At 50.0% G+C, this 19,067-nt stretch overlaps 1 protein-coding gene across 1 annotated transcript in view; it reads left to right on the top strand.

The window, feature by feature from the left end:
• The window catches only part of MUC4 (mucin 4, cell surface associated), a 49,175-nt gene that overhangs the window by 28,394 nt on the left and 1,714 nt on the right, over positions 1 to 19,067 (top strand). The window contains exons 4-23 of the mRNA XM_042956566.1: positions 463 to 627; positions 882 to 1,037; positions 2,000 to 2,130; positions 3,739 to 3,827; positions 5,781 to 5,960; positions 6,133 to 6,258; positions 7,009 to 7,128; positions 7,509 to 7,717; positions 8,141 to 8,231; positions 8,659 to 8,826; positions 9,352 to 9,453; positions 9,851 to 10,081; positions 11,387 to 11,524; positions 12,948 to 13,129; positions 13,493 to 13,652; positions 14,427 to 14,606; positions 15,046 to 15,119; positions 16,469 to 16,533; positions 16,617 to 16,855; positions 18,771 to 18,933. Of these exons, the coding sequence (XP_042812500.1) occupies positions 463 to 627; positions 882 to 1,037; positions 2,000 to 2,130; positions 3,739 to 3,827; positions 5,781 to 5,960; positions 6,133 to 6,258; positions 7,009 to 7,128; positions 7,509 to 7,717; positions 8,141 to 8,231; positions 8,659 to 8,826; positions 9,352 to 9,453; positions 9,851 to 10,081; positions 11,387 to 11,524; positions 12,948 to 13,129; positions 13,493 to 13,652; positions 14,427 to 14,606; positions 15,046 to 15,119; positions 16,469 to 16,533; positions 16,617 to 16,855; positions 18,771 to 18,933 (2,969 nt within the window). The remainder of the gene's footprint in view (positions 1 to 462; positions 628 to 881; positions 1,038 to 1,999; positions 2,131 to 3,738; positions 3,828 to 5,780; positions 5,961 to 6,132; positions 6,259 to 7,008; positions 7,129 to 7,508; positions 7,718 to 8,140; positions 8,232 to 8,658; positions 8,827 to 9,351; positions 9,454 to 9,850; positions 10,082 to 11,386; positions 11,525 to 12,947; positions 13,130 to 13,492; positions 13,653 to 14,426; positions 14,607 to 15,045; positions 15,120 to 16,468; positions 16,534 to 16,616; positions 16,856 to 18,770; positions 18,934 to 19,067) is intronic.

The raw sequence follows: 19,067 nt of genomic DNA, 5'->3' as shown, positions 1-19,067 counted from the left end.
ATGGCCCCTGCAGCTCTCAGGGGTGGGTGTGGGGAGCTGAGGCAGGACATGCTAAGATAGGGCAACACAGCGATGGGAGTGAAAGTAGCAATCCTCTTGGCCCCATCTGATGTGGATGGAGCTTCAGGATGGGGCTGAGGAGATTCACCCAGAGGTCTCTATTCTCTGATGGGCCCATGTATAGTTGGGGTCGGCCACTGAAGCAGGGCAAAACATACCATGTCAGGAAGGACTTAGAACAGAGGAGTATCCTGCAGGTTATGAGCATTTGAGTGTGAACTATGTAAAGTGGGCTCTCCCAGCAGGTGGGGAGATGAATGTATGACCTTGTAGAGGTTGTTGACATCTCTAAAGTTCTACCCAGAACTTGGAGGTCACACTTCTGAGGAGCTTGCCCAAGGCTGGGACATTTCCTTCCTGACTCCCTCCTTGAATACTAATCAGAAGAGCCTTTGTGTCCAGTTCACAGATAATGGCCAGATCATTTTCCCGGAGTCAGAGTACCAGATTTTCTCCTACCCCAATCCTCCCCTTAGAGGCTTCACAGGCTGGGACCCTGTGGCCCTGGTGGCTCCATTCTGGGATGATGCTGATTTTTCCGGCAGCCATGGAACCATATTTTACCAGGTAAGCTTTTCAGACTCCAGCATTCGGGATCCCTCAGCAGCCAGCAAGGATAGACAAAGGGCTATGTTGAGGGTGTGCAAGTGTTACTGCTGTCAGAGCCTGGGCTCAGTGTGGGCAGAGAGTGATGCTTAAATATGAGGGTGGAGAGGAAACAGCAGGACTATTACACAGACTCAGGAATACCCTGTCACAACCATGAGAAGACCTGCAGTTGGTATCCTCATTTCCTTGTCTTTTCTGCCTTCCTTTCCTAGGAATATGAGACACTCTATAATGAACACAACCTGCTAGTCTGGCAGGTGGAGTCTTGGATTAAAAAGTTCGCACACATCCGGAACTACAAAGCCAGGTGGACCCTAAAAGTCACATGGGTCAGTGCCCCTGCCTATCCTGCCCAGTGGACCTTTGGGGTGAGTGGACCAATGAATAGCTCCCTGAGAACCATTTGGAAGCCAGATATCCTAGAGTGCTAGGCAGGGGACATTCTTCTAACTTCCTCTCTGATTCAAGGACACATTGCTGATTATAGCACCATTTCACACCCACCCTGTTTGCTGAGCACTCACCTAATACTCCTTGGGTTGAAACATTGGAAATGGAATTTTTGCCAGCTGTTGGCAATTTATATGGCTCAACCTGATATTATTATCCACATTTTAGAGATGAGGAAGATGATGGTTAGAGAGGTTAAGCAACCTGCTCAAGGTCACCCAGCTGGCAAATGACAAAGCCAGGCTTGGAACTGAGGTTTTTCTGGACTTCCAACTCTGGCTTTCAGCTGCAAGGCCATCCTATGGAAATGGTTGCACCACACAGTGTCCTTGCTCTTCCTTCTGGGGACTCAGCTCTTATAGTCCTTGTGTGTGATCTAAAGTCACTCATTTCTTCATTGGTTCAACAAGTTCATTGGTTACCTACTTTGTACAAGCACAGTGCTTGGCATCTGCCTTCAGAGAACCTCCAGTCTCACCTGCTGTCATCCGTCTACAATATTTAGGTTAAGGGGACATTTGGACAATGTCCTTAAAAATATCCCAGGGAAACTAAATAGGCCTCTCTCAGCTCTCTGGGGTCATGGCTACTCTTTCTGAGGCCTGAGGCTTTCTCACACAATCTTCTAACTGGATCCTAAACCAGAGCCCTTTATTGCCCCTCCCTGGACAGAAGTCACAAAGCAGGCAAATCCACCATGGAAGGGGCTTTGACACCCAGGGTGAAAGCTGCCCTACACCATCCCTAACTTGCTCTGGGTAGGCCAGGTAAAGATGATGTGGGTGCCTGGGCAGGGGTGTGGGGAGTGAGATGGGACATCAGGAAGGAGACCCCAGATCTCTCACAGGCATCCCTATGTTTATCTCCAATCAACCTCCAGACCAACACCTACCAGGCCATCCTCTCCACAGACGGGAGCAGGTCCTACGCCCTGTTTCTCTACCAAAGTGGTGGTATGCAGTGGGATGTGACCCAGCGCCCAGGCAACCCAGTCCTCATGGGCTTCTCCAGGTAGGACACAGACAGACAGTCAGCACTGAGTAGAAAATAGGAAGTGGTGCAGGGTAGGGATTTTGCTGTGCACCCACCCCCATCCCCCAGGACAGGCATGAAGCCTCCTTACTGTTGCTTCTGACTCACCTACTCTGCCTCCTGCTTCTTGCTATTTCAAATTAAAAGATACCCATTCACTTGGCCATTCTCTTTCCCATCCCAGTCCCCACACATTGTAATAATTCCCAGAGCCTTGACTTCTCTGATATCTATGGACATTAGCCAACCTCTCTTGACTTCTCAAATATCCCAATAGTAACAGCCAACATTCATTACACTATTCATTTGATTATCACAAAAACCGCATGAAGGAGATACTCTTTGTTACCCATTCCGCAAGTAAGAAAACTGAGGTAAAAATAGATCAGTAATTGCCCAAAGTCACAGAGCTGGGAAGCAGCAAAGCAGGAACTGAAACCCAGACATTTGAAGCTGAAATCTGCCTTCCTGACTTCTGGTGGGCTGAGAATTAGCCCCTCACCCAAGGCACCAACAGTTTGTGTGGGGTCAGTGGGAAAGACAGAGAGTGGGGGCATGGGGCTGTGGATTCCTCTGTATGAAGGTGACTCCATCTCTGGCAACAGTTCTCAATCACAGCATTTCCAGATGCTGGTGTGTGCAATCAATTGTGAAGGTCACATGTAATTTGTTACTGGTAATTGCTGCAAATTCTCTGAGATCGTGTTCAGGGTTGCCCCTATAATTGCATTGCTTTCACTTGCTTTCTGATGTGCTGTAAAAGAGAAAAGAGTGGAATTATCCAAGTAGCTAGGGATTTCACACCCTCCTGAGTAGCCCGTGGTATGTGTCACACCTGCGTGCCTCACCTCACCTGTGTCAGAGAGGAAGCAAGGTGAGGAGTCACTGCTCTGAGGCATGCACCCAGAGTGAGGCTACAAACTCCACTCTAGGATTTCCCTTTTCCTGGAGCAGTGCTGTGAGCCTCAACACCAAGGGTGGAACACCCATTGCATCAGGTCCTCACTCAGTTCTGAGGGATCTACAGATGTTACAGCACTTAATCCTCACAATACTGTGAGGTGGATGCTACTGTTGTCTCTTTCCTACCAATGTAAAACCTACAGATCCAAGAGGTTAAGTAACTTGCTCATGGCTACCATGTTACTAAGGGCTGGAATCGGGCATTGAATCCATGCTTGTCTAAATGCAGAGACTGGCTTTTAGCCCTCACCATGTACTGTCCCCTACACAGCCCTCTGTCCCATCCCCAGTTGAAGGGAAACTAATCAGAAGGAGGCCTGAACTCTGTTGTTTTCACACCTCTGTCTCATAACCAACTTCTTAGAGTTAGCAACCAGATGTAGAATAGATTAGGGTCATCCCACCCTTCACCCCCCATCTCTGCCCTCTCCTGCCTGCTGCTGGGAGTCAGTGATGCTGGCTGGCTGATGAACTGACTTCATAACTGACTTACAAGCTGATATCTAATAATTAGCTGGACCGAGTGACTGTCTTTCCAACTGACTGGATGAATGTATAACTTGCCAACTGAGAGGAAAGACCCTGGGAGTGACAGAGACCTGAAATTCTTTCCTTTGCCTGCAGTGGAGATGGGTATTTTGAAAACAGCCCACTGACATTCCAGCCAGTGTGGGAGAAGTATCATCCAGACCAATTCCTGAATTCCAACTCAGGTAAAAGCACCACCTCTCCACACATGAGCTGGACTCAAGTCCTTCTGTCCTCAACTCCAGGTGTCATGACAGTCCTAGAGAGGCAGCTCTGTAGTGTCTCTACCATCCCAAAGGGTGTCCCCGGCATCATCTGACCCCCAAGTGTAATCAGGACTTGGCACAGCTGGTACCTTCTGCACCCTCATGTAGTACAGTCTCAATTGGAGCTATACGTCTTTTCCCTGGGATGAGGCAAACCCAGGTCTCTCAGTGGGGCCCAGAGCCTGGGAGTGAGGACAGGGTCATGGCAGGAGGTGGGGATGTGAATGGGCACTGAGGACGATACTCCAAGTGTCCTGTCCCGGAGCTGGAATGAGAATCCCGATGAGATCCCTTGAGGGAATCTACCAAGAGGAGTTCTAGAGGTCTGACATTCTTTCAGTCATCATTTGTTGAGCACCCACTGTGTGCTGAATGCTGTGCTAAGAGTCAGGAATATGAAGGGGGAAAAAAAAGGAAAAAGACTATGTTTGCTCTTTTTAAAAAAATTTTTTTAACGTTTATTTATTTTTGACATAGAGAGAGACAGAGCATGAACCCGGGGGAGGGGCAGAGAGAGAGGGAGACACAGAATCAGAAGCAGGTTCCAGGCTCTGAGCCATCAGCCCAGAGCCCGAAGCGGGGCTCGAACTAACGGACCGCGAGATCCTGACCTGAGCCAAAGTCGGACGCTTAACCGACTGAGCCACCCAGGCACCCCCATGTTTGCTCTTAAATAGCTCTCACTCTAGTAAGAGGGCCAGTACTTCAGCATCAGGAGTCCCCATGGGACATGAATCGATATACTGTCCAGCGACCCCAAAGGGAAAGAAATTATAGTTTCCAAAATGTGAGTAGAATGAAGGACATTTTAGCATTAGAAATCAGCCATGTAGATTATGAAGTATAAATCTACTTCCATTTGTTCTGTGGCAAACTTGTGGTAAACAGAAGCTAAGTGGAATCATGGGTGCCATCTTGTGGAGATTTGGGCCCTCCTATCAAGATGCATCCACTTGAGACCTTGTGTGTGTGTGTGTGTGTGTGTGTGTGTGTGTGTGTGTGTGTGTGTGTGTTGGGAGTATCTGATTTGTTTCCCATGATATCAGGCCATCGTGGAGAAGATCCATGAATAGAAAATCATAAACAATAATTATTTTCTTCAAAACCTTAACAAATTGTAGTTATCTTGATAATTTCTTCTTTTATGTGGGAACAGGGTCAAAATCTAATACATTATGTCCTGTTGTGTCTTACTGGATCCTGGAGCCCCCTTCTCACTCATGGCTATTGCAGTGGACAGTATGTAACTTACAGTTAAAGGTCAACTTAAATTCAAACCCCTGTCAAGGTTTCTTCTCCCAGCTACTTCTCCTTTCCGAGGATGGCATCTGGGCACAGTGGAAGCCTCCTCAGCCTCATGGTGCTGGAGTAAGACCCTGCTTTGCATATCAATTTCTCTGTGGCTCCCCAGCTGCCTTCTGTCCTGGCTATTTTGGCCACTGACATGTCTGCACGGGGGAGAGGGAGGGTCTGGGAAAGCCAGGTGTCTGAGCTGGTGGCTGGTGGCATCACTTAGTGAGGTAGAGGATGCATGAGGAGGAACTGGTCTGGGGAGATTGGAAGGTGTTGGAGCTTAGAGTGGCAGACGGGAGGGTAGAGGATCAGTGGACTGAAGGTCAGGGCTAGGGTCTGGCTCTGAGTGGGTGTGGGCCTCCCTGCCCAGCACTTGTCCTAGGGTTTCTCCCCTAACATTCAAGCTTTAATGGTTTTTGGAGGTCACATGAAAGAGGCCAATCTGAACTGGGTCCCGTCCCTGGAAGAGCCATCCAGAGTGGGGGAGGGGCATACAAGGTGCAGTTATGAGTTGGGTTGCTAAAGCAGAGCTCATGGCCCTAGGTGCTGGGATAACCCCTTTTTCCTGTACTTCTCTAGGTCTCCAGGGCCTGCAGGTCTATAGGCTACACAGGGGAGAAAGGCCCAACTACCGTCTCAGGTGCCTGCAGTGGTTGAATAGACAGCCCCAGTGGCCCCAATGGGGCTGGAACCAGGTGTCCTGCCCTTGCTCCTGGCAGCAGGGACTGTGGGACTTACGATTCCAGCCCATCAGCATAGGTAATACCTCCTTCCTGTCTTTTGGGGCACACCCACTGTCTCCCATAAGCCCACCCACCAACCCTCTGGTCATACCTGACCTGTCCCTTCCAGGGTCCCTCCCCGAGCCTCCCCCCTGCATCCCTGCCCCCACCACAGGCACTGGGCCTGAGTATGTCTGCACTTGTCACAGGCTGGTGGGGCCTCAGCAGCAGGCAGCTGTGCCGTGTTTCCTCCTGGCGTGGAGGCGTGTGCTGCAGCTACGGGCCCTGGGGAGAGCTTCTCCAGGGCTGGACAGTGAGCACTCCTTGGCAGTTTGGTACGTGTGTCCCACAGAGATCTTACCCCCACCTTCTCTGGAGCTCTCTCCTCTTCTCTGTCAGAGACCAGGCCTGGGCACCAAGCCAAGCAGTGGGACCCAGAGAAAGAAGTCCCCCTTCCCTCCCAGCTCCTTCCCCTCTCTGGCCATTGATTTCCTGATCTTGTAATGTTGGGAAGCTTCCAACATCCCTTCCAGCTGACATCCTAGGGATTTATAATTGAGTGCCTCTTGTCCCATCTTCACTTGGCCCCATTGCCCCAGACAAGAATGGGGGCATCTTTCTAGGGAAGGGGAGGGGATCAAGTCTGGCCCTGTCCCTCTGGACCCAGATTAGCTGGCAGTCTTGGGGAAGACATGGAGTCATCTCCTGCAGAGACCCTCCAAAGGAGCTAGAGAGCACAGGGTTGGAGGACCAGGGTATTGTGCATCCTCCCCCTTCCAGCCCCCTGCCCCTGACAACACAGCAGCCTCCATGACCCCCAGACCATCAGCCACATGATCCCACTCTTGCGCCTTCTGAGCCTGGGGACTCAGAAAGAAAGCTCGTTAGCACAGTTCCAGCAAGCCTGCAAGGGAGACGGTAACTGGTCAATGACCTGAGGCTACTGAGTGGGGCAGGATCTGATCTGAGGTGTGCCTGATTCCCAAACCATGCCCTTGCTGCCCATGTCATCCTGCCCTACCAAACCTTCCAGCTGGGCTCTGCAGGTCCCCTGTCTGTCAGCAATATGCTGCTCTTCTCCCCAGACCAAGAACTGGAGCCATGGGACTGGTGCTGCCGTGGGACCAACAAGCCCTCCTTCTGTACCCTGTACCAGCAGAGGCGGCCCCGCATCGGCTGTGCTGGGTACCGTCCCCCAAGGCCTGGTGAGGCTGCTGGGGCCTGCCTTGGGGCAGGGCTGAGGCAGAGGATCTGGGAAGGCATAGCTTCTTGGGGCCTGGACCAGGGCAGTGCTAGCTTCCCAGGGATGGGTTGTGGCCACAAGGGAAGATGCAGATGGTTCAAGTGTGCGGCCAATGGCAAACAGAGGAGCTTTGTACCTGGCATTGGGGAAGGGGTGAGAAGGTAGGGGGCGGAGGTAATGGGTCTACGTGAATTTGGGTAGGGGCACAAAAGTGCAAGAGGGCTTCCGGGAATGGTTCTACACTCAGTGAACCCCTCCCAGGCTTGAGTCTGCCTGGAGGCGGTGGGGATCTCAGACCCTTCCCTGGTCTGCCATATCAGTGTGGTCTCTCCTTTTATTCAGCCTGGATGTTTGGGGATCCCCACATCACCACCTTGGATGGTGCCAATTACACCTTCAACGGACTGGGGGACTTCCTGCTGGTCCGGGCCTGGGACAGAAACTCCTCCTTCCTGCTGCAGGGCCGCACTGCCCAGACCAGCTCAGCCCAGGCCACCAACTTCATTGCCTTTGCAGCTAAATACAACACCAGCAGCCTGAACCCCATCACAGTGAGTGAGGCAGGGGTGCCAAGGAGAAGAGAAAGAAGGAAGAAGGGAACAGGGCAGCAGGGAGGGAGGATGCATCCTGCCAGGGTAGTGGTTCGAGACTCAACCCCAGAGACAGTGGGATTCAGGTCCTGGCTCCAGCAGCCATGTGATTCTGAAGAAACAACTGAACTTCCAGTGCCTTGGTTTTATTGTAGTAAAATGAGGATAATACTACCTACCCTGCAGGGCTGTTGTGCGATTTAAATGAGATAATCTGGCCTCAGAGGCTGGCCTGGGCTAAGCACTCCCAAGATGTTAGCTACATAACCTCATCATCACACCCACCTACATGTTCCTCTGGGGCTCAGGTCCGGATTCTCTGAAGCCTCTTTTCTCAGCCTCTTGGCCCACCTCAGGCTTAGGCCTCCTCCAATTTCCTTCCAGGTTCGATGGCTCCTCAAGCCGAATGACACAATCCATGTGCAGGTCAATAACCAGACTGTGACATTTGAGACTAACCATGAAGACCCAGAAGGTAGGCTGGGGACAGCTGTCAGCCACCTGGTCCTGCTTCCCCGGGTCAGGCTTTAGCAGGGCACCCAGGGCCTGGACGCCATGTAGAGACAGCAGCACTGGGGCAGTGGAGACGGGTTGGCACCCCTGCTTCACCCCCTGTTCTTTCAGCAGCTGTGCCTGAACAGCTTCTTCACCGCTTTCTCTTCTCACTTCTCTCCCTCCTCTGCAGTGATGGCTTGTCTGTAGTAGTCCCTGTCTCCAGGCTCCAGGAAGAAGGGGGTGTCCTGTGAGTGTGGCTTTCAGCCCCTGGAAAAGGCACTCCCAGGACACCCCAGAGCTGCTCTCAGAGTCTCCCCCTCAACATCTTGACCCTTCACTACTGCCAAGTCTCGGGTCTGCAGGGTTTGAAAGCTGGTTTCTTTCTCATCTGTCTCTCAACATCCCAGGCCAGGAGATATTCAACACCACCGGCATTGTAATGACCCGCAATGGCTCCCTCGTGTCAGCCAGCTTCGATGGGACCGTGACCATCTCCGTGACCGCCCTTTCCAACATCCTCCATGCCTCCTGCAGCCTCCCAGAGGAGTATCGAAACAGCACAGAGGGCCTCCTGGGTGAGAAGCAGACAGGACTCTGCCTTTGAGGCAGTGGCGGCAGCAGTAGCATCAAGAGCACGGGCCCCAGCCCACAGGCAGCTCCCCATCCAGCTGGCCTGTGGACACCCCAGGCTGAGCTTCCCTTTCTCAGCCTCCTTGGAACAGAACCCTGAGGGCACAGAGAGGTGGGGAGGAGCAAGGGACCTCTTCAGCTTCCTTTGAGGCTCATTTCTTGTTCTCCCAAAGCTCTCGTTCTAGGGCAGCCAAGGGGGCTTTGAGGACGCCCTTTCTCTCCCTCCAGCCCCTACTTCCTCTCCCTTCTTCCTCCATTTTCTCCTCCTCTATCCCTGAGACTGAGGGGTGGGCTATGAGGTCTGGTCCTCTTCCCTCCTCTGGAAGGACTGAACCGAGAACAGACACAACTGGAAGGGGCTTCCCAGACCCCTACTTCCCCTCACACCTTGAATGTGACCTGTTGGACGCTCCTCAGGGAAGGGGAGAGCCACAGTTCCAGGGTGGCCAATCTCCTACTCTGTCCCTCAGGAGTCTGGAACGACAATCCAGATGATGACTTCAGGATGCCCAATGGCTCCACCATTCTCAACAAAAGCAATGAGTGGCAGCTTTATCAATTTGGAATGACCTGTGAGTCTGGGCCTGAATCCTCGGGTTAGATGTGGCTGGGGTGGGATGAAGGAAGCATTGTCTCCCTCGGGCCTGTGGGAGCCAGACCTCCATCCTTTGTGAGGGAGGGGTGGAAAGGCCAGGAGGAAATGCTGAGGATTCTGGGGCTACCCCGGATTTGTCCCCTCCACCCCCATCCCTCCCTGCATTTCTCTACCTGGAAGAGAAGGCGAGGGAAGTGGTGGCCCTTACTCACTAGAGCAGGGATTTCCAGCCTCAAAAGCTGAAGTCACTTTGTCCCTTCACACCCCCTCCCTCACCCCAAGGCATATAAAGTGAGGGTAAGGGGTGGACACAGCAGAAGTATAGCTGGAAGCCCATCCCTGGTACCACTTCCATTGTACTTCATATGTTCTAGGGAAAATCAATGATACGAGACTCCTTGGCAAGAGAGACAACCCTCTCCCTTCCAACTTCACCCCTGTCTTCCTTTTCCAACTGAAGAACAACAACTCGGGTGAAAATCTGGTCTCTGAGTGTAATGGAGATGAGCAGTGCATTTATGACAGCCTGGCCACAGGAAACACAAGCACCGGCCTGAACACTAAGATGCTCTTTAGCAGATACCAGCTGATGAACGCCACCCTCAGTAAGTGGCATGAGGCCCAGGTGGCATTTGCAGACTTGGGTGGCAGATGTGGAGCACCCCCCTTTCATGATATTCCTTTAGGCTACGCGTTTTTCAAATGTAACAGATTCTTTTGTTCATGTTATTCCTCTGCTCAGCCTCCCGTGACTCCCCAGCTCACTCCGTGATGGCCTTCACAGCCCTTTCCTACCTGACCCTCGGGCCTCTCAAACTCTTCCTCTGTTCCTCCCCACCCTGCACTCTCCACTCCAGACACACTGGCTTCTCTGTCTTCTTCAAACACACCAGGCTCACCACCAGCTCCAGACTCCACACCTACTGTTCTCTGCCTGGACTCCCTGCCCTTCCTCCGGACAGCCTCTCACCTCCTTCAAGGCTCTGTGCAAATAGAGTCGCCTTCTCAGCAGTGCCTTTCTTGGCTAGCCTGTCTAAAATTTCACATTTACCCATACTTCCCATTTACCTTTCCTGCTTTTTCTTTTTTTTTCACCCTAGCATTTATAACTATCTAGCATATTTTCTAATTTGCATAGATATCTTTTTGATTATTTGTTTATTGCTGTGTCCTCACTACATGGAATAGTGTCAGTCATATGTTAGGTTAGGCACTCAATAAATATGTGTTAAATGACTGAATGAGTGAATGAATGAGTGAATGAACAATAAAATGGAAACAGCAGGGTTCCAAAAGACAGGTATCAGTGAAAAGGTTTTTTTTAAGTTTATTTACTTTAAGAGAGAGAGAGAGAGAGTGTGTAGGACAGAGGCAGAGAGAGAGGGAGAGAGAGAAACCCAAGCAGGCTCTACACTGACATGTGGGGCTCAAACTCATGAACTTCGAGATCATAACCTGAGCAGAAATCGAGTTGGATGCTTAACTGACTGAGCCACCCCGGCACTCCATCCAGTGAGAAAGCATTTTCCTCTATTTCCTGACAAATGCAATGCCCATCTAGAGATTACCCTCTTGGTTTTCATCCCTCTTCCAAAGGTAAAACTCTGTGATGATCTGAACAACCCTGTTCTCTGATTCATTGTGTACCATGCCCAGCATAGCATTCTGATCAGGAAAGAACTTGACCTGAATCCTGTGTGGGGAGAAGATAAAGAGAAAATAAGGATTTGGCCAGGTGGGCAGTACAACCCCAACCTGCTCTAGATAGACCTGAAAGCAGGTACACAGAATCATTCCTGCTTCCAGAGGTGGGTCACAGCCCTGGAAGTGGTTCACACAAGCCAGAGGACTTGCCCATGAGGCAAGAAAGTGTCCTGCCCCAAACCCTGAATTCCCTCTTTGTGTTTCAGGTAAGTACCCACCTTCTATCAAGGGTGAGCATGTGGTGGAAGCCTATCTGGGGCAGACCAAGCTGACTCAGTACACCAGCAGTTCTGAGAACGTCATATTCACCCTAAGAAACAGCAACACTGACTTCAAGCTCTTTGGTAAGAACGGTGGGCTGCAGGTGTAAGGGATGAGAGCAGAGTCAAGCTTTAGGTAATTTTGCATTATTATACCCTGTGCAACTTCATTCCACTTTTCCATCAGAATATCCAAGACTAGCATTTCTTGGAGTGATCCCTAAGATTCAGATAGTGTCCCCAGTGAAGAGCAGTGATGGGCTTTTGGCAGTCTGGCCAGCTAGCTGCACTAACTCGGGGTACATCCAAGTGACTCAAAAGTCATGTCACCTCAAATCCAAGAACATGCAATCATCTTTAACCATCTTTATAAAATCACCAAATTATTAGAAAAAAGTATAACCATTAAAAAATACTAATTTAAAACATTTCAAATCTATTAAAAGAATGATATAATGTGGAACATGATTTAAAGATACAAATATCTTCTTTTGGTATGTTTCTCACTTATTTTTATGTTTGTCAACCACGTTTACCTAACTTTGTCTCTGCTTGTGGCTTTTCTCTGCTGGGAGCAAGCAAAGCCGCATCTCTGTCAGTAATGGTGTGGAGATGCCCAGTCCTGCAACCATGATCTGGGTCAAAAAGTCAAAGCCCACAGGATGCAACTGCCTTCTGTTACCAGTACCAGTGATGCTAGTGACTGTTCTTTGCTAAACCAAATCTATTAGGGGCCTTATTTTGAGCTCAGAGCACCTCTCTGCCTTGTTTTCTTTCTCTGTGCATAAGAAGGGACTTCTTTGTCTACACCCTTTGGCTCCATGAGGCATTCTGTCGGGTGCTAGCCAATGGCATCAGGAGATTTTCTCCTCCACTGGGCTCCTCTCCTGAGGAGTGAAAACCTGCAAGTTACTCTCATCTGCTCCCTACTATCAATAACTCTCAACCTACTACTTTATGAAGACTTTCTTATTTTCTTGGAAAACATAAGACAGGTTTTGATCAGAAGAGTCCTTGTTGACAATGTTTCACTGTTGTCTGGTGTCCAAGACACTGGTGTCCTTGACACTTCTTGTCAAGGTCCAAGAAGTGAGGGAGTGGGCAAGAAATCAGGGCAAGGGATGTGAAGGGGCAGCCAGTTTAGTCTGCAGTATAGCCTGGGGAATTCCTGGTCTTATTCTCTTCCCTCCTAGATGTCCCATCCTCCTGCAGGCCCAGGCAGGGGTTGCCCTTTGGGGTCTCTTCAGGGATCAGCTGCCTTCCCTTCTGTGGAGTTCCACCCAACAGTCAGTTAGCGGGGCTCATGCTACTTCCAGCTTGGGGTGTGACCAGGATCACCGTAAGAAACCAGCCTTGTTCAAAGAAATGCCTGATGACATTTGAGGGGTGATCTGAGAGAGGTGGGGGAAGGCTAGCATCAGCACTCAGGGTATTAGATTCCAGGATGTGTCAGTCGGCACAGCAATCAAGGCCCCCAGCTCTCATGGTCTTGTTTTTCCTGGGGCAGAGAATGGGACATTGCTATGGACACCAAAGTTGTTGGAACCATTCACTCTGGAGATTCTAGCAAGAAATGCCAAAGTCAACTTGACATCTGTACTCCAGCCAAAGACAGTGGTCTGTGCCTGCAGGGAAGAGAGCCAGTGTTTATACAACCAGACCAGCTGGGTGGGCAATTCCTCCCTGGAGGTGAGTATTGGGAGGAGGATGGGAGGGAGGTTTCCTTATTGAGGGGAAAGGCGGTGGGAACTGAAGGGATGTCATACTTCAGTCCCTGTGTGGTAATGTGTGTGTGTTGGGAGCTGTGGTAGGTGAGTAGAGCCAACACCAATCTCAAGCCAGGGGAAAGAATGCTCCAGGGAGGCCCAGCGGGCTTGGCAAGGATGTACAGGACCACGACCTAGTCACAAAGATGCTCAGTAGATGCTGGTAGAGTTAAGACAAGGACTCAAGGTCCACAGGTTCTCAGACCAGAGAGGTCAGTACAGAAACACCCAAAAGCCTTTAATCGTTCAGCCTCCTGGCTCCCTGGTGATCAGCAACCCATTACAGGTGGCCGGCTGCAAGTGTGATGGGAACAGCTTTGGCCCCTACTGCAAACGCTCCAGGGACCCCTGTGAGGAGCCATGCTTCCCGAATGTAAAGTGCATTCCTGGGGAGGGCTGCGAGGCCTGCCCCCAAAACCTGACTGGGGATGGGCGTCATTGTGCAGGTGAGCCGGGAGCAGGGCCCTGGCAGGAGGAGGGCCTGGGCACAGTTGACACCTTGAGGGCCTAGGGCAAACCATTTCTCCCCCTTTTCCAGCAAGTCTTTAGAATGCTCACTATAAGTGGGTACAGTAAGGAAGTGAAGACATATGGTGAGGTGTGAAGCTGCAGGAGAAGAGACTGTGCAGGCAGAGGGAAGGATGGCCAGGGCAGAGCAGACCTGAGGCCCTGATGGGGGAAACACAGGGCAAAAGACTGAAGAAGGCCTGGGGAAGGGAGGAGATGTCCAGCAGCAGCCCGCAAGCCAAGGCTCCAGTGAAGTCATGATGAGGGAGATCACAGTGAGGCCTTCACTAAGTCCCTACAGCACCCAAATGAAATGTAGAGGCCACTGTGTCTTCTGAGGAATGGCCAGAGCAGGCAGAGCCACAGCTTTATAAGGCAGACAAAGGGATGGAATAAGGAAACCAGGCTGGCGTGCTCTTCTCTTGCCAGCCTTCTGGGTCCTTTCCTGATGCAGGGGGTCTGACAAACATGCCATTCCCTCAGCAGAAGTGGGAGAACACCTACCTGGCAAAGGAAAAAGGGTTGCCCAGCAGAGAAATATCTGGAAAAGGGAGAAGGATAGTTTGAGGCTCAGAGTGACTCATAAGCAAAATGCAGACTGAATGGGCTTTGGGGGAAAGAAAGCAAGCCTGTCCTAGGAGCAGCTTTCTGTGGGCCGGGGCTCCCCACGGCTGCCCAGCCTGATGCTGCTGTCCTCCCTCCTTCTTCTGCAGCTCTGGAGAACTCTCCCCTCTGTCAGAACGTGTCCTGCCCTGTGAATTACTGCTACAACCAGGGCCACTGCTACATCTCCCAGACGCCAGACTGCCATCCCAATTGCACCTGTCCCCCAGCCTTCACTGACACCCGCTGCTTTGTGGCTGGGAACAATTTCACTCCAACCATCCATCAAGGTACCAACAGCTGCCCTCTGCCTTCACATTTCTCTCATCTTGGGGGAAGATGGGGAACTCGGGGGACCAGAGCTTCATTCCTCAAACTCAACAGGGCAGAACTCCAATCTCTCTCAGGTGGTGGTAGGTTGGTGGCTATGGGAGCTGCGGAGGGAGCGGGACAAGGGGTAGCTGCCACAGCATGAACCCCAGGCCTGAGCAGTCTGCTGAGGAAAGACTGGAGGTGACTTCATGGCCCAGAGAGATGAGAGTCAGGAAGCCCTGACCATAGTGGAATGGGCACTAGGGTGAGGCTCAGCAGAATCAGTCCCTTCTGACTCCTCTGGTGACCTTCTGTCACTGTCGAATGGGGCAGTCTCCCTGAGCTGGCCCAAAAAACTTCTTGGGTAAGTCTGTGTAAACTGTGAGGTGATTGTGAATCTGCTTCTCCCATCTCCAGATCTTCCCGTAAGAATCATCCAGCTCTCACTCAGGGAAGGAGAAAATGCCACCATGACAGATGTCAATGCCTCGGTCAGTGCTGCAGGCCAGCTCTGGGTGGGGAGGTGGGTCTTGGCAGGTTTAGGGTAGGGTCTTGGCCATCACTTATATGTTCTACATCTCATCATCCATCTAGATTCAGTTGCCAGAAGAGGCTGGAGCCTCCTGCCCCAGGGAAAGCAGCGAATGAGGAAGGCAGGAATCCCCCAGACAGAGACCTCCAAGGGGACTGGAATAACCAGACCACAATGAACATTGTCTAGGGTGGTCAAGTCACCCCAGCCCCTCCTTCTGAGTATCCCTAAAGACCTGCACCTGGTCTGGCATTTCACCTCCAGGAAGCCTTCCCTGACTTCCCAGAGGGAACTGGCAGCTCCCTCTTCTTCGTTCCTATGCCCTTGTCCATTCCTCAACCACAGACAGAGTACCACAGTAGTTGAATTACTGAGGCTCTATAATCCTACATACCCAGGTTAAAATCCTGGCTCTACCATTCCCTCAAGCATGTGTAACAATTAGACAAATTATTTGATGTCTCATCTGTAACACAGAAATAATAATGGTACCTATGTCAATGGGTTGTGTCAAGTTTTAAATGATAATGTATGTAAAGCACTTACTGCAGTGCCTAAAACACAAGTGTTCAAAAAATTATAATAATTATTATTATGATTGCTACTACTACAGCATTCCACACTCTGAATGGTAAAATCTGTTCATGCTTATTCACTTCACCAGACTATGGGTCTCTGAGTATAGACTGTTCCTGAGTCAGCTTGAAGTCCCCAGCACCTGACCATCCCCTAGGTCTGGCTAAACATAATCAATGTTCAATATACATGTGGGGAGAGAATGATTGGGTGAGTCATGGAAGAGAGGCAAGGCATGAGTCATTCATTCCAGATTCTCCCCTTGTTGTTGGAGGCAGGGAGGTATGCCTTCACTCACCAACAAACTTTTAATATTTACTTGTTTATTTTTGAGAGAGAGCAAGCACGAGTGGGTGTGCAAGACAGCAGAGGTGGGGCAGAGATGGAGAGAGAGAATCCCAAGCAGGCTCCGCACTGTCAGTGCAGGGCCCAAGGTGGGGCTTGAACTCATGAACCATAAGATCATGACCTGAGCTGAGATCAAGAGTCAGATGCTTAACTGATTGAGCCACGCAGGTGCCCTTCACAAACAAAATTTTATTAAGCAGGGACCCATGCCAGTTACCAGGCTAGGCTGGGGTTTAGGGATGTAGAAATGGATGAGAAACATTCTGTAGGTCCTGGCACTCATGTGCAAAGAAAGAGCCAGATATGGATAAACAAATGCATTCAAGTGGGAAGGGTCTCCTCTTTGGACAGGGCCTCATTCCCACTCCCCCACCCACTCCCTAGGTGGCCTACAGACTGGGGAAGCTGGATGTGCGGGCTTTTCTCCAGAACAGCCAAGTGGTACCAATGTAAGTGGGACTGTCCCCGCCTGCTCCCCAGGTCCTCCCTTCCCCTTCCACCTTTAGTTCCTCACTGTACCCCTCCCACACAGCAATTCTGGGGCAACACAGGCCTCAGGAAGAAACCTTCAACGCTGGAGTGTCATCTCGGAGTTCCAGTACCTCCCTCGGGGTCCTGTTATCGACTTCCTAAACACCAAGCTGCTGGATGCAGTGGTAGAGGCATTCTTACCCCAGGCCTCATGGAGGAGATGGAACAGAAGTGAGGGGCCCAGGACAAACGTGAACTTCCATTCCATCTCCAGGGAAGATGTGTACAGTGTGAAGGCTTGTGAGTCACTTTCCTGGGGATAGTCACAGGGATAGCTGAGGGAGGAGGTAAATGGAGGGGACCTATCACAGATCTTCAGCCCACACAAACCCATGGTGGAAAAGTTTTCTACGGAGAGCCACAGATAAGCAAGAAGCAAGTAACTTAGTTTTTTGTTTGTGATTTTAAAAAAATGTTTTTTAATGTTTATTTATTTTTGAGGGACAGAGAGACAGAGCACAAGTAGGGGAGGGGCAGAGAGCGAGGGAGACACAGAATCCAAAGCAGGCTCCAGGCTCTGAGGTGTCAGCACAGAGCCCAATGCGGGTCTTGGACCCAAGAACTGTGAGATGATGACCTGAGCTGAAGTCGGACGCCTAACTGAGCCACCCAGGTGCCCTTTTGAGGGAAATTATAAACATTTTACCTACCAGCTTTCTAGATACAAGAGCAGAGCACAAAATACTGCTTGATGAATCCGCAGGGATACAGTTTCATGGAGCATTTACTCTAATTGCCAATTTCCGACCATGACCACTAACGGTTTTCTTTTTTTTAATAAAATTGTTAATGATTTTGTTAAAATAACATTGCACTTTATAAACATAAGCAGGGACATCCCTTTTACCTTTGCCCTCCAGCTAAAGGATATTAAGCTGAAGCCTGGAGACCTGGCTCGGGAGCAGAAATATCCCCTCCTTGAGAGGTGTGACCCTAGGCAAAAGCCATCCCCAATCCAAGCCTTAACACCCCAACCTGGAAAATGAGACAGGATTTCTGAGGTCCCTTTCAGCTGTGATAGCCCCTTGTTATCCTGGAACAAGAATGAGATGAGTTGGTAAGCTTACCAAGGAAGGAAAGGATTGGCCTACGCTACTTTGGGAGTGTAGCAGAGAACAGGGCAGTAACCACACCGAACCCAACAGAAGCCAGCGTGTTACTGGAGGGTGGGACCAAGCAAGAGCTTCTTCTGGGGTCCAGTCTGGGTCTCCTCCCTCCTGGGAGCGACAGTGTGAAATCCTCTGAACTACTTTGTGTATGTGCGGTAGGGGGTTAGGGGTAGGTGGTAAGAGAACAATTGTCCTAGACCTGACTATAACTTTTATTAAAGAAACCAAACCCCCCCCCCAAATTTTATTATACAAGTACAATATGTTTATCGTAGAAACTTTAGGAAACACAAATTAACAAAAAGAGAAAAAAAATCACCGTAACTCCAATCCCCAAAGACAAGTCCATTTCGCACACATCCTTCTGAATTTTCTTTTACACACAGGGATCTTCACAAATATAAATATTGTTTATAATAAAGGATAAAGTCGTGCCTAATGTTTTGATAACCTCATTACTTAAACAACTGTGAACATATTACTTTGTGTATTATGTATGTATTCCCATTTGATATTTTATCACACATTTTAGCATAGTGTGCTATATTTTATTTAAACAGAATGTTATACCAATAGTGACCATTTACTGAGTGCTTACTATGTTAGGCAACGTACTGAATATTCTGTATATATTATCTCCTTTAACTTTCACAACGTGGTAGGTACTATTATTATCGTTTCCTTATAAAAGATAAGGAAATCGAGGCTGAAAGAGTTAAGAAATTTCCCCCAAATCACACAACTAGTTAGTAGTAGAGTTTGAATTTTAACGTAGGTCTGGTTTCCTTCAAAGCATCTGCCCTTAACCAATGCACTTTCCCTGTCATGGTGGTTACCGGTTGCACAATATTCATTAACAAAATCCCTCTTATTAAACACTGTTGCTGTTATAAACCATGCTGCTCTAGACTTCCGTGAACATAGGTATTTGTGCACTTTTCCAAATATTTCTCAGGAAAAATGCTCGAAAACGGCATTCTTGATCGAAACGGTATAGATTTGGTGTTACTGATTGCTTTCATGTTCATCTGCGTCCTACCTGACAGTGAACGTGAGCATGCTGAAGACTTACTTCAAATGCAATGGCTACAAGGGTTACCACCTGGTCTACAGCCCCCACAGTGGCCTGACCTGTGTGTCCCCGTGCAGTGAGGGCTACTGTGAGCACGGAGGCCAGTGCCAGCACCTGCCCCAAGGGCCCCGTTGCAGGTGAGTCGGAGAGAGGGCAGGAAGGGCAGTGCTGGGGAATCCGAGCTGGGCAAAGATGCTGCAAGGGGCCCAGAAACCCCATGGTATTTTGTGGTGTCTGAAAGTTAGGATGTATCTTCTGTAACTGAGCAAAC

Source organism: Panthera tigris, chromosome C2 (genome assembly GCF_018350195.1).
Source record: "Panthera tigris isolate Pti1 chromosome C2, P.tigris_Pti1_mat1.1, whole genome shotgun sequence".
Taxonomy (NCBI): domain Eukaryota; kingdom Metazoa; phylum Chordata; class Mammalia; order Carnivora; family Felidae; genus Panthera; species Panthera tigris.
The sequence above is the reverse complement of the archived record's forward strand: the minus strand, read 5'-3'. Positions and strand labels throughout refer to the sequence as shown.